The 16,792-nt window shown below is 40.4% G+C and overlaps 1 protein-coding gene across 2 annotated transcripts in view; it reads left to right on the plus strand.

Annotated features, from left to right (window-relative positions):
- Window positions 1-16,792, plus strand: part of Col4a3 (collagen type IV alpha 3 chain) — a 132,540-nt gene that overhangs the window by 61,735 nt on the left and 54,013 nt on the right. For both annotated transcript variants that reach the window (XM_078018115.1, XM_013359116.4), the window contains exons 2-11: window positions 4,131-4,187; window positions 5,954-6,043; window positions 10,296-10,340; window positions 10,918-10,962; window positions 11,555-11,617; window positions 12,275-12,328; window positions 13,107-13,133; window positions 13,494-13,571; window positions 15,201-15,263; window positions 15,366-15,401. In XM_078018115.1, coding sequence (XP_077874241.1) covers window positions 4,131-4,187; window positions 5,954-6,043; window positions 10,296-10,340; window positions 10,918-10,962; window positions 11,555-11,617; window positions 12,275-12,328; window positions 13,107-13,133; window positions 13,494-13,571; window positions 15,201-15,263; window positions 15,366-15,401 — 558 coding nt within the window. The remainder of the gene's footprint in view (window positions 1-4,130; window positions 4,188-5,953; window positions 6,044-10,295; window positions 10,341-10,917; window positions 10,963-11,554; window positions 11,618-12,274; window positions 12,329-13,106; window positions 13,134-13,493; window positions 13,572-15,200; window positions 15,264-15,365; window positions 15,402-16,792) is intronic.

A 16,792-nucleotide genomic window follows, 5' to 3' on the forward strand; every position in this document is an offset into this window, starting at 1 on the left:
CACTGATTTATTCAAGTCAAAACTGGAAGACTTCCAGGGGTGAGTGGTGAAAGGTGAACATGACTTACTCCAAGAAATAAAAAGTAGCCTGTCCCATGGCCCCCACAAAACTTTTCAAGGGTTAGAATGTTGCCAGTTTGCCTCTCCTTCCTCTGGCCCTGGGAAGCTCAGCACCCAGGTGCTAGATGGCATCTGGGAGGGAGAAAAATCAGAGATGCTCATGGTCCATTTGAAACAGTGGCCAGCCCTCCGTGTATACTTCATCACAACATCCCTGCCCTGTTGAGCTTCCTTGCCAAAGTATGCAATGCCCTTGGGTGCAGCACTCAAGGTCCTTGCTGAGACTCTGCACACTGGTCCATCCCCTCCTGGAACCAGGAGTCCAAGAGCACTGACCCAGAAGCAAAAGCCCAGAGAGTCAAGTCTTCAGGCAACTTCTGTCTGATCCCAGAGACAGAAGCATCCCCCAGGCAAGGGGGCTCTCAAGTCTGACTACTTTCCTGGAATGACAGAACAAACAGATCTTTTTTGCGTGAATATGTCACAATGAATCCCACTATTATGTATAGTTATAATATATTTAAAAATCAGATGTTTGAGTTATGTATAATTATAATATATTTAAAAATCAGATGTTTGACAGCCCCTCACCCCAACCCAGTTTCTGATTCAGCGAGTCGGAGCGGGGCTGAGAACTTGCATTCCAGACAAATTTCCAGGTGATGCTGATCTTGTAGATCTGGGAATCCAAGCTTAGCAAACAGCTGGCTTAAATGCTTAAATATGTGACTGACACGAACACAGACATTTAAAAAATCCAGTTAGGCAAGGTTGAGCTAGACAACATATTAGATTTAAAGACCCCAAAATATCTGGAAGGAAAATTGGAACTATTTGGTCTCCTAAAAATTCGAAATACCTTTAGAAACCCTTTAAGAGACTAGATTTTCCTTCTCAATTACTTCATTTCTTCTCATATAAATTACAATGGCAGTTTGGTGCATGGGTGCATATCTACTTCCCAGCTACTCAGGAGGCTGAGGCAGGAAGATCCCAAGTTCAAATCTAGTCTGGGCACCTTAGACCCTCTCTCAAAATAAAAAAATAAAAAAGGCTGGAGATGTAGCTCAGTGGTAGAGCACTCTGGGTTCAATCCCCAGTACTAGGCAGGAAGGAAGGAAGAAAGGGGGGAGGAGAGAGGGAGAGAGAAAGGAAGGAAGAAAGAGAAAGACACAAAGGGTAGGGAGGAAAGGGAACAGAAGGGAAGGGAAGAAATAAAAAACGAAAATATCACAATATATAATAAATGTAGTGAGGATCAATGATGATTGTGCGAAAATAACTATGAACTCTCATCTGCGGATAGAACAGCCTCCTGTTCCCAGCTAAGGAATTATATTAAAATAATTTTTGGGGGGCAGTGCTAGGGATTGCACCCAGTGCCTTAGGTTCCACCATTGAGCCCCAGACCTCGCCCTGTCATTGTTCTTATTGCACAAACAGAATTCCCAGCTTTATTTTGAGTTGAGTTTTGTGCATGGTGAGAGATATGGGTTTAATTTCATTTTGTTGCATATGGGTTTCCAGTTTTCCCAGCACCATTTGTTGAAGAGGCTATCTTTTTTCCAATGTATGTTTTTGGCGCCTTTGTCAAACATAAGATAATGTAATTATGTGGGTTAGTCTCTGTGTCCTCTATTCTGTACCATTGGTCTACCAGTCTGTTTTGGTGCCAATACCATGCTGTTTTTGTTACTATTGCTCTAAGTCTGGTATAGTGATGCCACCTACTTCACTCTTATTGCTAAGGATTGCTTTAGCTATTCTGAGTCTCTTATTTTTCCAGATGAATTTCATGACTGCTTTTTCTATTTCTATGAGGAATGCCATTGGGATTTTGATCGGAATTTCATTAAACTTGTATAGTGCTTTTGGTAGTACAGTCATTTTGATAATATTAATTTTGCCTATCCAAGAGGAAGGTAGATATTACCATCTTCTTAGGTCTCCTAAGGTCACTGTGTAGATCTTTTACCTCTTTTGTTGTTTCTCAAGTTTTTTTTTTTAGGCTATTTATTTAAAATGGAATAGTTTTACTCATTTCCCTTTCTGAGGATTTGTCACTGATATACAGAAATGCCTTTGATTTATGGGTGTCTGACTTCAGTCAGAATAGCAGCTATTATGCATACAAACAATAATAAGTGTTGGTGAGGATGTAGGGAAAAAGGCACATTCATACACTGCTGGTGAGACTGCAAATTACTGCAGCCAATATGGAAAGTAGTATAGAGATTTCTTGGAAAATTGGGAATGGAACACCATTTGACCCAGTTATCCCTCTCCTCAATCTATACCCAAAGGACTTAAAAACAGCATAGTACAGAGACACAGCCACATCAATGTTTATAGCATCACAATTCACAATAGCTAGACTGTGGAACCAACCTAGATGCCCTTCAATAGATGAATGGATAAAAAAAAAATGTGGCACATACGTACAAGGGAATATAACTCAGCAATAAAAGAGGAAAAATCATGGCATTTGCAGGTAAATGGATGGAGATGGAGAAGATAATGCTAAATGAAGTTAGCCAATCCCAAAAAATCAAATGCGGAATGTTTTCTTTGATATAAGGAGACTGATTCATAGTGGGATAGGGAGAGGGAACATGGGAGGATTAGATGAATTCTAGATAGGGCAGAGGGGTGGGAGGGGAAGGGGGAGCATGGGGTTATTAATGATGGTGGAATGTGATTATCCAAAGTACAGGTATGAAAAACAAGTTGATGTGAATATACTGTGTATACAACCAGAGATATGAAAAATTGTGCTCTATATGTGTAATAAGAATTGTAATGCATACTGCTGTCATATATAAATTTTTTAAAAATATGAAAAAAAAGAATTCTCAGCTTCAGAAATTTCTCAGGAAAGTTCTTTTTAGAATCCCTACAATTAGTTAGTGTATCTCCTGGACTTGCCCTGCCTCTACTATCAATTAATATTCAATATTACCTTAATATGGTTAATATTAAACAGAAGCAAAAACAAGGAAAAAGGGTTAATACATAACCATAGAATATATCATGTGTGTCAAAACACATATTCAACATACTTTTATGACTATTTTTCTCTTCATTTCTCTGCTGACAGATTTAAAAAAAAAAAAAGCTTGACCTTCATTAGAGTTAATGTGTGCATAAGTAATGAAGGCTGAGATTGTAAATGTGTCAAAAGACTAGTAAGAGTTCCCCAGCTCACAGCTGAACTGTTGTTTCTTTATATATATATATATATATATATGGCATTTGGATATTAGCATTAGTGAATTAGTTTGTTCTCTTTAAAGACACATAATAGGTATTGATAATCTTTACTCAGTCTCAAACATTATTTCAGGAAAATGAAAGCTTATCCCCTATGGAAGATACTGTGTATTAAATAGCTACATATACATATGGTGTACACATTAGGCACATGTACACATATACTTGCGCCTATATGCACACACAAGTATAAAAACATGTTGACTTCTGAAAATTTGACTTTAAAAAAAATCACGACTTTCTACCTACAACAGTGGCAGTTTCATAGGGTTCATTTATTATTCTGTGGGGGAAAAAACATAGCTGACTTTTTCCATAAATAAATTATTTTTTAAAGATTTTTTAAAGATCTCTATTTATTTTATTTATTTTTATGAGGTCCTGAGGATTGAACACAGTGACTCAAATGTGAGAGGCAGGTGCGAGGCAGCTGAGCTATAACTCCAGTCCCCACAAATAAATTATTTAAAACTCCTAAGTACAATAAAAAAAATGATGTTCATTCATCTGACATTTCTCCTATAATGTGACTCTTTCTAACTTTAATGATTTGTGTGTGTTTGTTTTTGTGGTGTTGGAGGACTTCATGTATGTTGGCAAGCCCTCTACCACTGAGTTACACCCCCAGACAGAGTTGCGGAATTGTTCAGACTGGCCTCAAACTTGTGATCCTCCTGCCTCAGCCTCCTGAGTACCTGAAATAGTATTCATACTTAAAATACAAAGAAATGTTTGCTGTTGCTCTATCAAGGCTCCATTAAGATGTTTTAAAACAAGCCCTTTCTCTTTCCCTCTCCTAGGGCTGTGTCTGTAAAGACAAAGGCCAGTGCTTCTGCGAAGGGGCCAAAGGGGAGAAGGTAAAAAATTTACTATGGCATCTTCTTGTTATAAAGTCATCAAACAATTCATGCTCTTTCAGTGGCAGAGAGATCCTCAGTATGTTGTTCCATTTCCAAAATCCAATTTTAAAGTAATTACATATAAACATTAACCTTAGAAAAGAAAAAGGAAAGAAAAGCCTTCTAGGAAGACTCAAATAACCTGTGTAAATACTGGTCGTTAGATTGTAACTCTTTGGGTCTGTAAAAACCAAGTAGCAAGTTAGTGGGGAAAGAAAGTTTACAAGAAGCCTCTATAGCATGCACTATTTACAATGTTGCTAAACACAAGAGAAGATATGAAAACAACTTGATTCACTCACTTTCACATAAAATAAACATTGAAGCCGCAGATTTTGTCCTGCAGCATTAGTACAAGATCTCCCCCTGGTGGAAGAATTATGCAGCTGCCCTCCAGTGGAGGCCAAAATTCAGCTGAGGGAAGGAGCTCCATTGCAGAATTCAAGAAAAAAAGAATACCGTGAAATCTCATTAGTTCGCTCCATTAACTTGCAATTTGTGATAATTAAGACAGAAGAAGAACTAAAGTTTTTTCTTTGTTTGCAAAATGCTTTCCTCTGAGACACTAATTATTTAACAATATTGAAGGGTGACTATGAAAAATAATTTTAAGAAAATATGTTAAAGCTCTTTAGATAAAACAATTCACATAAGTCATATGCTAACTAAAATAATAATTATAATGAATGTTTTAAATCATTTTATAATTCACATGTAGTTTTATTTTGCTTCTTTCCCCAAGCTATGAATGTAGTATATTCACTTTCATGGTGGAACATACCCTCTCTGTGATTCATCATGCATTCAATCATTTACTGAGTCCCAACTATTTACAGGATGCTATTCTAAAATATATGAAAGTGAGTAGTGAGAGGAGTCCAGCACATTTTCTTTTTATTGGCTATGTGAATGCAAATACACTAATGTGAACTAATGATGTTTTTTTTTTCTCTCTCTCCCTTTCCTCTTCTCTCCCTCTTTGCATTTGTGTGACAAAACTGACCAAGTCAATCAGTGTGGCCTTTCCTGTTACAGTAATTCCAGGGTCCATTTCTTTGAGAAGATTTTTGTTGATAAAACCATCTTAGCCACCAGACCTAAAATCCTTTGAATCACTTTTACTAGTAATTTCCCCCTAATATCTTCTGCCTTCTTCTAAAACAAAAATTATTTAGCTCATGTTTTGGGATATTCGGCCCTCGATATCTCACCTGCATCTCGCTAAAATGCTGAGGCTGGCCTTGAATTTGCAATTCTCCTGTCTCAAACTCCTGAGCTGTTGGTATTGCAGGCGTGTGTCACCACACCCAATAGTATTCTCCTTTTTAAGCTGTGTAATGATTTTGTGCACTCTCAGAACATTCCTGTGCCTTACCCTCAGCCACTCCATCCCCATCAAACACAATCCACTAACTCTGATTTTTCTAACTATTTTTCCCTCAGTTGTTGATCTTGTCTCCTCCCTGTACAGCTCCACTATTTGGGAAAAGTAGTTTCTATAAAACCAAGTGCCAGCACCCTCAAGCCTGCAGACAAATGCCAACAGCTAGTAGTTTTCTAGTGACCTATATACTCTCACTGCTGGATGCTAATTATTACTTTCTTAATCAAAAACCTGAAAAATGTTGTCAAGAAATCACAAAGAAGAGAACATGATGGTCATGGGAGCGTTTGTTGAATAGTTGCTGTTCTGCATGTCTCTTGTCTTGTTTTGGTTTTAACAGGGGGAGAAAGGCTTTCCTGGACCCCCTGGTTCTCCTGGCCAGAAAGGATTCCCAGGTCCTGAAGGCTTGCCTGGACCACAGGGACCCAAGGTATGTCATCCTGTAGGCTTGGAAAATTCCCTGTCCACATAACCCTTCTTCGTGCATTCCCCATAGTCTTCCAAGACAGCGAGGATTCCACGGTTTAGACAACAGGTTGATGCTGGTCTCCCATTAGCTGATCCCTTAGAAACTCATCCTATTCAAGACTAGTACAGTGGCATCATGTCTTCAGCAGCTCCCCACTCAACTTCTGCTGCACCCCCCACCTGTGCAGATGCACCTGCACCTGCACCTGCCCAACCTTGAGAGGTTGTGCTCTTCTCACCTTCCATTCAGGATCTATCCATTCACCCACCTGCATCCTGATCCCTGGGACTCCCACTGGGACCGCATTCCAGGACTCTGCAGCTTGACTTTCCTCTTTATATTGGCTTTTCTCTTACAATCCTTAAACATGTAAATATTTCACCAAACTGATACAAACCTTCCTCTAGATCTTTTAGATCCTGTGGCCAAAGGATTGTCATCTTCTCCCTGATCTTTCTGTCAAGCTTCTGGAAGGAATAATTAAACAGCAGTCCCCCTGACGCTGACTCCTTAGCCACTGCTAATTTGCCTTTTGACCTTCCCCTGAACATATCCCTGCACAAATCACCAATGACCTTCAAACAGCCAGTGCCAATGGGCACCTCTGGGTCTTCCTCTGATTGGAACCCCTTTGCTTTGTTTTCAGTGGCATAGATCCCTCTCCTCGTTAGTCTGTCTTTGCTTTTGGAATCCCCCTTTCCCAGGTTCTCCACCTACCTGACTCCCAATCCATTGCTTCCTGGGTTCCTTTTTTTCTTTTAAAAACTGGTCCCTTAAGCATCAAGCTCCTAAAAAGAACCTGTTCTGCTTCACATTCATCACATATTTTATCCTAAAGTCTGTGATCAATAAATACCCTGGAGGATTTACTAAATGCACGCATAACCACTAGATCTGTGGACTGTTCTTTCCTGCTGGGAACACTAGCTGGGGACTCTCACACATTCATTCCACCATCGACTGACTGCGAACTAACTGAAAAGGTGTAAAAGATTATGATAATTAATCTATGCAGAGTCCTTTAAAAATTTGATAGTGTAGTAGAATATGTACTAGGATAATGTATAGGACATTTAAATGACAGTCAAATGCAACATACTGTGTACTGACTTGGTGCCATTTGTTCCCAACTGTGCCTCGTTTACTCCTCACATTGACCCCATATGTCATGGCTATGGTGACTCAACAGCTCTTATTAGTGTCTCTGCTTTAGACACAGTACTGAAGTAATTTGTCCTGGGTCACACAGCTAATAGGTGGCAAAATCAGAATTTCAACCTGCTTTTATATGACTTTTCTCATATCAGAATAATCCTCCAGCTATCTGAACTCCAGCTGGTGTCCTACAGTTCAGTTATAACACCACATACCAGGAGTTAGAGCAGAATGCATGGGTTAAGGGCTCAATTCCAGACTGCGCCCCCTTCAGATACCAGGCACAAGTGATGGGTTCCCAGGTTGCCCCCACTGCTTTCCACCTTTAATACAGATTGGGGGTTCCCATGACCTGCTCCCCAATTTGCTAATTAGCTATGACAGCTAATAGAACTCAAGAACATACTCATTCACTGGCTTATAGTAAAGGATATGATAAATGTTATATAGGAACAGCCAGAGGAAGTGCTCCATAGGCCCATGTCCAGAGGGTCCCAACAGCAGGAGCTTCTGTTCTCCTGAAATAGGGATGTTCACCAACCCAGAAGCTTTCTAAGTGTCCATACTATAGGGATTTCTCAGGCAGGGCTCCTCTCTAGACATGACCCATCATAAACTCCATCTCCAGCCCCTCTCCCTCCTGGGAAGATTGGGTAGGGCTGAAAGTTCCACCCTTCTAATCACAGCTGGTCTTTCTGGTGACCAGGCCCAATCAGGAGCCCACGAAGAGTTACCCCATTAGAACAAAAGCCATCCTGTCACCCAGGAAATTCCAAGGGATTTAGGAGCTCTATGCAGAAACTGGAGTCAAAGACCAAGAACTAGGACAAAAGATGATCCCAGCACCCCATCACTCAGGAAACAAGGATAGTTTTTAGAGGTTGTGCCAGGAACCAAGGACAGGGACCAAATACATATTTCTATGCCACATATGGTGCCCAAATCAAACTCTTGAAACCAAAGAGACTAAACTCAAACTTCCAGTTTACAGTAAAAATGCAGAAGGTGGCTTGTTCTCTAGGAATTCTACCATTTCCATGTCTATCATGTTCATGTATATGTTCTCTTTCCCCGTCTCTCCTTTGGATCCTAATTTTGAAAAATTCAGAGTCTGAATTTTCCAGAGTCTGATTATTCTGTTGACTTCCTCCTGCTTGGATTTTCCTCCATCTCGACGGTAGAGTGAATTCACCTTTTCAGCCTTGGACTTAGGTCAGCCTGGGGCTCCCTCCTTTTTACCCAGTTCTCTATACCCTGCTCTGCTTGTGGTTCTTCACCCTTTCCTTGGAGATGCGCCAGCCAATTAAAATAGTGGTTGTTAACACATGATGTACATGGCTTACGTGATGTTCAAGAATTCCATAAAATTAATCTAGAAATGGGTCAGTCATATTTTAAAGCATAGCTTATGATAACCTCAGAAGAAAATCTAACCAAAGGTAGACAATTAGAGAATATTAACACCAGAACAAAAAGGTTTTTCAGATTTAGAAGCGTCCTTTCTTAATTTTAAATACTTTCTGCATGAGAAAATTTATGACAGGGAAATAAAACCTGCAAGTCACTCTTCTGTCTTTTGCATAAAACAAATAACATTCTGTAAGAAAGGGAACCTCCTTGAACATGTCCATGAACCCAGGAATTCCACCTCAGAAAGAAAAGGCTGACTTTAGCCTTGACAGTCCAATCTCAGACGGCTCTGTAACACCATTTTCTCAAATAATCAAAAATACCAAAATGTACTGGAACTCTCTGGAATGATGCAAACAGCTGTTGGACAATGGGATCCTCACAGCAAGTGGCTTAGTTAAAAGTGTTTCCATTTAAGGTTATTCTACAAGAAAGAAGGTCTCAAAACGGTATTCATTATGTGCCCAAAGCAAGTTTATCTCTAGTTCAGGCAGTCCTTGCTTCGTTATTTATTTACTTGTGCATGTGAGGCACATTTTGTTAACAAAGTGTTTCTCCTGCATGGAAATATTGGCTGCTATTCTCGTCTGCCATTGTGATTGTGACATTCATCCTTATCAGACCTCTGCAGCTGTCTGTCTGATATGGGGCTTTCACAGTAGCACTTTAATGTGTGGAAGAATCCCCCACAGAATCCTGTAGAAATACATACTCAATAGGTCTGGGGGTGGGAGGGATGGTAAGGGTGGGTGATAGGCAGTTGGGGAGGTTCTGAGATTCTGCATTTCTTTCTTTCTTTCCTCTCCTCCTGCTCTTCCTCCTCTTCCTCCTGCTCCTCCTCCTCCTCCTCCTCCTCCTCCTCCTCCCCTCCTCCTCCTCCTCCTCCTCCTCCTCCTCCTCCTCCTCTTCCTCCTCCTCCTCCTCCTCCTCCTCCTCCTCTTCTTCTTCTTCTTCTTCTTCTTCTTCTTCTTCATTCCAATTAATTATACATGATAGCAGAATGCATTTTGACTCATTGTACATAAATGGAGCCCAACTTTTCATTTCTCTGCAGAGTCAGACCATTCATGCAATTATACATGTACACGGGGTAATATGTACATCTCATTCCACTCCCATACCTCTTCCCCTCCCCTCACTTCCCTCTGCCCAGTCCAAAGTTCCTCCATTCTTCCCTCCCCCACCCCCGTTATGGATCAGCATGCACATCTCAGAGAAAACATTTGGCCTTTGGGATTGACTTATTTCACTTAGCATGATATTCTCCAACTCCATCCATTTACCTGAAAATGCCACAATTTCATTATTCTTTAAGGTTGAGTAGTATTCCATTGTGTATATATACCACAGTTTCTTTATCCATTCATCTACTGAAGGGCAAGATACTGCATTTCTAATAAACTCCAAGGTGATGGGAATGTCACTGGCCCCAAACCCTTCTTTGAGTAGCAAGGATTTCAGTGAAGTTTTGTTTTCCATCTCCAATAAACATTTTAGCTCCAATCAAACAAGCAAGCAATTGAACCTTATTAACAATGAAATAATCACAAGAGCAAAACAGCTCGGTATGTGGGACCACAAATGTATGGTTTTCTTAGTGCCAATCATTTTCATACTGTTGACTTTTTCTTTTCTCACTTGAATCTAGGGTTGTCCAGGACGTCCAGGACTCACTGGTCCCAAAGGTGTAAGGGTCAGTACTCCAACAAGTCCATCCTGATTGTTTGATAGATAATTCTTTTAAAAAGATCAAGTCTGCACCATAAAAGTTATACACATGTCAGAAGGGAGTAAGTCCATTGTGTATGGTTCCATAGAGGAAGCTCAGGAACAGGTAAAATCATTCTGTACTGGTTTAAGTCAAAGTAGTGGTCCCCACATCAGGGGCAGGAGTTTACAGATGGGGAAGGGCATAAGGAAACCTTTAGATGGAAATGCTGTTTCTATTTGGATTGTGATTATTCAAAAGTACACAGTAAGGAAACATCCATCAAGCTATTCACACAAGACAGGAACATTTTATGCACTGATTGCAAAATATACTTTAAAGTGTCTTCCCCAAATCCCGAAACAATCTTAACCTCTTTTTAAAAGTTCTATAAATGTCACATTTACAAATATTTTAAATCTTTCTTGTTTTTCTATTCATTTTATCTCTTCCCAATGATAGTTGCAGGAAGAGATTATTGCAACGGTAAATAATACGTTAATAGGATGAACATTTTTAAGCTGTTTTTCTTGTCAACCCCTCCTCTTTTCTATGTCTTCAGGGAATAACTGGATTACCAGGATTTTCAGGCCCTCCTGGACTTCCAGTGAGTAATGGGAAAAATATGTGATTGGAAAAATGAAAAATAAGTTTATCTTTAATGAAGATGTGAAGACAGTAGCACAAGGAAACAAGTTGTGATACATTTGTCACATGAAGATTTGGCACTTTGGAATTTAATAATATACTAGAGCATAGATTTTTTTTTTCATATGACATGTGTGTGAGTCAGACCATATTTCCTAAAATATAAGCAGAATTGAATAGAGTAGATAGAACAGGATGATTCTGCTTAATAACATAGAATAGTAAAATTTTGTTTAACCTCTGTGTCTACTTCTCTATCCTTTTTCCTCCCTTTCTACCAGCTTGAAGTAGCACATTAAGGGACTTTACTTGATGTATAAAGAACTTTTTCTAAAATATCCATGTCTCACTTGATACTCTCAATTTTAATTTGTCTGGATGGTTTTGTTTTAGCAATGTTGTTTAAATTATATCTAAAACCAAGATATAAATTTACTACTTAATTGTTTAAACATCCATTTGTATTTAAATTATTTCATATCATCTTCCCTTGGGTCCTTTACTGGTTTCCCTGGTCTGGGCCTGGTCTCTGAGACCTGCTCTCCTTGCAGGGCCTCCCGGGCCATCCTGGGCCTTTTGGACCTACTGGTTTACCAGGATGCAATGGCTCTAAGGTACGTACTACTCGAATGCACGAAGATTAATTGATGCTCTACTGAGTGATTAAGTCAAGGTGATGTAGCAAGGAGAGGGAAATAGGCTTCCTGAAACATTCTTCAGTTAGGACCAACAATGTGGTTTGAACCAGGAGCCTTCCTCTTGCTTTCTCCTGTGCCTTGCTCCTGTCACTTATGTTGGAAGGAGGTTCTCCTATAAAACAGTAAGACTCAACTGCTGTGTATATTAACGAGGTCATATATATAAATCAGAAACTAACGCCTTGACCGAAGCTAATCTTTGAGAAGGAAGGCCTGGGCTTCTCAGGGTTTGTTCACCTCCTTTTGTTCCCTAAGTGAGCCCTCTTCTTCCCCAGAATGGTGGCCATGAATGAACTAATTATTAAAGTTTCAAGGAAGCAGCAATTAAAAAGTTCTTGGCACAATTGGACTGCCATTTAGGTACAATTTGACAAACACTAGCTTCTAATCCTGTTTTCAGTTAAGATAATAGTTTTCTGGCCTTCAGCCTCATGACCCAGTAGCCATCAGGAATTCCAGTTGCTTTGCCTAGATTTGTCGCTGCAAGGCTAAAAAGAGAGAAATAGGGATATTTATCTGAACAGGCTATTCAAGAACAACTAAGAACAATAACATACTTTTGATATCTTCCAGGGGGAACGAGGATTTCCAGGACTTCCAGGGACACCAGGCTACCCAGGGGTCCCGGTAGGTTTGTGTTTCCAGATGCTCATCACAGACATAAAGTATGAAGAAAAGCAGTCTATTCCCCAGGGCCATGTGCTCAAATGTGTGAGGATCCAGGAATCCTGGGGCAGCCAATAATAAATGGTCAGCTAGCAGGGAATGAATGAAGAATGCATTGTGAGTCCAGGTTTGGACTTTCAGTCCAGGTTGAGACATGTAAGAAGGGATGCATAATGGACCAATTTGCTCAGAGGGGAGGCCTGGGCCTCTACTTGAGGAGTGAGAATGAGGAGAACAAAGACTTAGAACCAAGATGGCTCCAGCAAATAGTGTCTAGGTTAAAGGTAATAAGCCTGTAAGAGGAGGCTCTAGTAATAAAGGCAAAGCCTCAGGAGGGGTGTAGTGAGGAAGCCCAGGGAAGACATTTCAATAGGAGAGAGGGCTGCCTAATGTGCTAAGAAATCCAATAAGAAGGGCACCAACATTTGGCAATGGTTTCAGCAATATCAATGCTATAGGGCTTTCATGGCAGAGAGAGCTGGAAGGCAGATCTGGAGATGAGGAATGAGTGGGAGATGAAGAAAATGGGAGGTTTGCAGAGGAGATGAAGGAGATACTGGGCAATATTGGTAAAGAGAGAAAAGATAAGGGTTGTTGATTTGTTTAAATGAAGAGACTTGAACATCTTGAAAAGCAGTAGGAAGTAAATGGTGGGAAAGGAGACCAAACAGCAAAAGGACAAGAAGGAGTGTGTGGGTTTGGTTTGCCCTTCATGGTTCATTTTCTGCTTTTCCCCTAGGGTGCTGCTGGACCAAAAGGACAAAAGGTAAGGCATTTGTGGACTATTGCTATTGAAAGTCTCTATATGAAAAGGACATATTAAATAATGAGATAGAAGCCATTACAAATTGGATTTCATAATCCAGTCCTTAATGATTCTGAAACTGAAATAATCAGAACATGGTATTTGCTCCTATTGAACAGCTCCTTCTGGTTCCTGATATAAACGGGTGTTAAGGATACAGGTTTTATTGCATCCTTTAAGGAAATGGAGTCTAGGAGACTGATCTCTTGTCTGTATCCTGGAAAGCACTTTCACCATTGAGGCAATAGGACCTCCAGTTATTGTGGAAGAGTTTTGAAAATACAACATTGATTAGGTTTGACGAAATTCCCCATTTTCAAGGGTGCTCCTGCTAAAGGAGAAGATAGAAAACTCAATGGAAGAGGTGACCCCGGGCTGCCAGGACCTCCAGGATCCCAGGTACCCTGCTGCAGGGAAATCTCTTGTTCTCAGTGCCCCCCCTCCACCAACCCTCCCCATTTCTCTTTTCCTCTATATGTTTTTTCTCACTCTCTTAACCTTTTAGATATTAGTGTTTATTCTTATTTATGTGCCTTCCTCATTTCATTCTAAAGTATTCACCTTATAAGAAACTACACGGTGCTGATATGCTGAGATGGTTTTTTATATGCACTTTTTAATTTCTTCTAGTCTCAGTCCCCCAGATTTTCCTGAACTTGAGGAGTTTCCAGGAACGGTCATGTTCCACTTAATTTGTTTGTTGAAATTAAGGCTGGGTTTGTATCACACGTTGAATATCACTTAAAACTGTAGTGACAAATTAACTGCCCTCTTCAAAATTTATATGATACTAAATAAAAGGGGATCATTTAAATGCAACTTTCTCCTTTTGTAGTTTGCTTTACTGAGCTATCTGTAGGTGGCCTGAGAGTAATCCAGAGTGGGCACAGTGACATGGCTCTGTTGGGGCTGTGTGCAATTTACCTTGTGATTCAAATACCTCCTTTGTGAGAAACTTAAGTCTATGGGACCTTTTAACATAGTTTAGAATTAAAAGTGGAAACTCCAGGGTGGATACTGGATAGTTGTCTGAGTGAATCAGCACCTGAGTTGAGACTGTTGGACTCCTACTTGGTGCAGTAGGCTGGTTGCTGATGAGCTGTGAAGTGGGACCAGAAGCTGAACAACTGCAGTTAGGATCCATGACACTGCAGAGAGAAGACAGAGAATACAGGGGTCTTGCTTTTTGTTTAAGAAACAAGCGTCCACCTGCTAAAGACAGGAAATCCCTTAGGAGGGAACAGAAGTAGTCTGGGACAGGGGTGCATCCTTTAAATGTGTACTGAGGGACATCGCTGTTCTAGTCCTTGTGATAGCACTAAAGACAGCATTCATTTATACAAGAAATATTTATTAGATGCCAATTATGCAGCAGGAACTATTTTTAGGCTCTGGGGATACAGCAGGGCACAAATCAGTCAAAAAATATTTCAAAAAAATCCTCTCTTTCCTGGAGATTACATTCTAGTGGGGAAACAGAAAAAAATTTAGGTTAAGGGCTCTATGGTGTGTGAGGCATTAATGACCTCTAAGGAGAGGAATAATGCAGGGAATGGGGGTAGGAAGTGCGTGGGCCGGAAAATGGGTTTGGATTTGGAGAAGCAGAGAGGCTTTATAGGAAGCCAACTTCATGAAGAGAAGGGAGAGGAAGGAAGTCACACAGACCCCTGGGGAAGAGGATTCCAGGCAGAGAGGGCACAGAGGAAGGCCCTGAGGGAGGAACGTGGTTGGCCAAAAGTAGGGGGAGCAGGGAGAAGGAGAGAGGTGAAGGGAAAAGCAAACTTTTAAAAACTTTTAAAACCAAGCAACCGTTCTGCTCATTTTCCTGAAAACAGTAGCATTAGTATGGTCCTGGCAGCTGGTCACACATGACCACATGCTTTTTGGCATTTATTGTCAATAATAAATGCCTTCAAATGGGAGACATCACACTTCTGATTTTCTTAAAATAGTTTGATGCGTTTAACTATTGGACTTTGTGCTTAGGTGAGAAGTGCATTTGAACTCTCCCTTTCTCTTATTTTCAAGGGTCTGCCAGGCCCCCCAGGTTTTCCGGGACCTATGGGCCCACCTGGCCCTCCAGGATTCCTTGTGAGTACAGCCACCATTGCTATAGACTCAGCAAAACATTTTAGGGAGTTTTCTGACTTGAGTGTGTTTCCTGTTATAATTTTAATTTGTGGATTTCTCTAGGGCTTTCCAGGAGCTACGGGACCTGCGGGGCCTAAGGTAAGTCACCGTTTGGGTGTTGTATCACTCAGAACAGCCTAACTGACCCAAAAGCCAACGCTGCCTATTCAAGAGGGTCTCTGTTAGCCCATCTCTGGAACTTCCCCAGCAGGGAAGGGGACGAGGCCAGGTTCTTACCTCTCTTCCCCGTGCTTCAGCAATTTGATCCCTGATGTGGTTTTGATCTAAGAAGCTTCCTATGGGGGGAAAATCCACAGGCTTTCCCTTTCTGATAATCCTACTGGTTGCCCCACACTTCATCCTGTATGTTTTGGCAGTGAACTTCTTTGCAAACCCCCCTGAGCTTATGCTAATAAGTAGAAGATGACTATTTATAATGATCATTTGGCTGGTTATTTTATGTGTTTCTATTAAAAAGACAATTATTTGTTTAAGGATTGTTTTATTTTATTATATTTAAGGATTATTTATTACCCAGCCACAGACTGGGTAATTTATTTAACAAAGAAATTTATTTCTTACATTTATTTTTTCCAGTTCTGGAAGCTGGAAAGTCCAGTGTTGAGGGGCTGCATCTAGTACAGGCTTTCCTGCTGGTGGAGACCCTCTGCAGAGTCCCAAAGCAGTACAGGGACTAACCAAAGAGGACTTGCTTTTATAATAAAGCCATTCACAGGATAACTCACTACTCCATTAATCCACATCAGTCCTGATCCACCACTTAATGCCTTGCAGTAGGGATTAAATTTCAACATAAATTGTTCTGAGGATTTAGATCCAGCAGCCATCCGTAGTGGTGACATTAGGATGGTCTCTGTCATTAAATTACCAGTGAAGTCAGGTAGTTTGAATTCCATCTTTAGCTTCTCTATTTTCAATTTCAGAATCCTGAAATCCGGCTATCCATACCTCTTATTTTTAGAATAAGAAAACTGGGGCATCAGGAAGTTCAGCAGCCAGCTAAGGAAGTTAACTAACCAGGAAGTTTAGGTGGCCAACCAGTGGGATCAAAAACACCCAGTGTCTACCAAAATATAACAATGAAGTATTCCTTTATTTTTTTCAAGATGTAATATTCATCTGGTGAAAGTAAATATGAAACTTCACTTCCTCCTCCTTGAAGTCATGCAAAATATGCAGAGATCAGCCCCACACCAGAGGCTGAAAGTGCTGGCAGAGCGTTTTCTACCACCGAGAAGTTGTGGTGCCAGGTCTTAGAGTGCATGTTGTCACAGACCAGCTTTTTAAGAATCATGCATACTTTTACGATGTAGATAACGTATGGTGCATTTAACAGTACTCTTTGCATGTATCAGTTAAAAATAAACACAGAAATGAATAAAGAGAATAATAAATTAAAAAAAAACACCCAGTGTCTGGGCCAGAAAAAAGTCATCTGTGCTGGGTTCTTTCCCCTCCTCACACCATTA

Source organism: Ictidomys tridecemlineatus, chromosome 7 (assembly GCF_052094955.1).
Source record: "Ictidomys tridecemlineatus isolate mIctTri1 chromosome 7, mIctTri1.hap1, whole genome shotgun sequence".
Taxonomy (NCBI): domain Eukaryota; kingdom Metazoa; phylum Chordata; class Mammalia; order Rodentia; family Sciuridae; genus Ictidomys; species Ictidomys tridecemlineatus.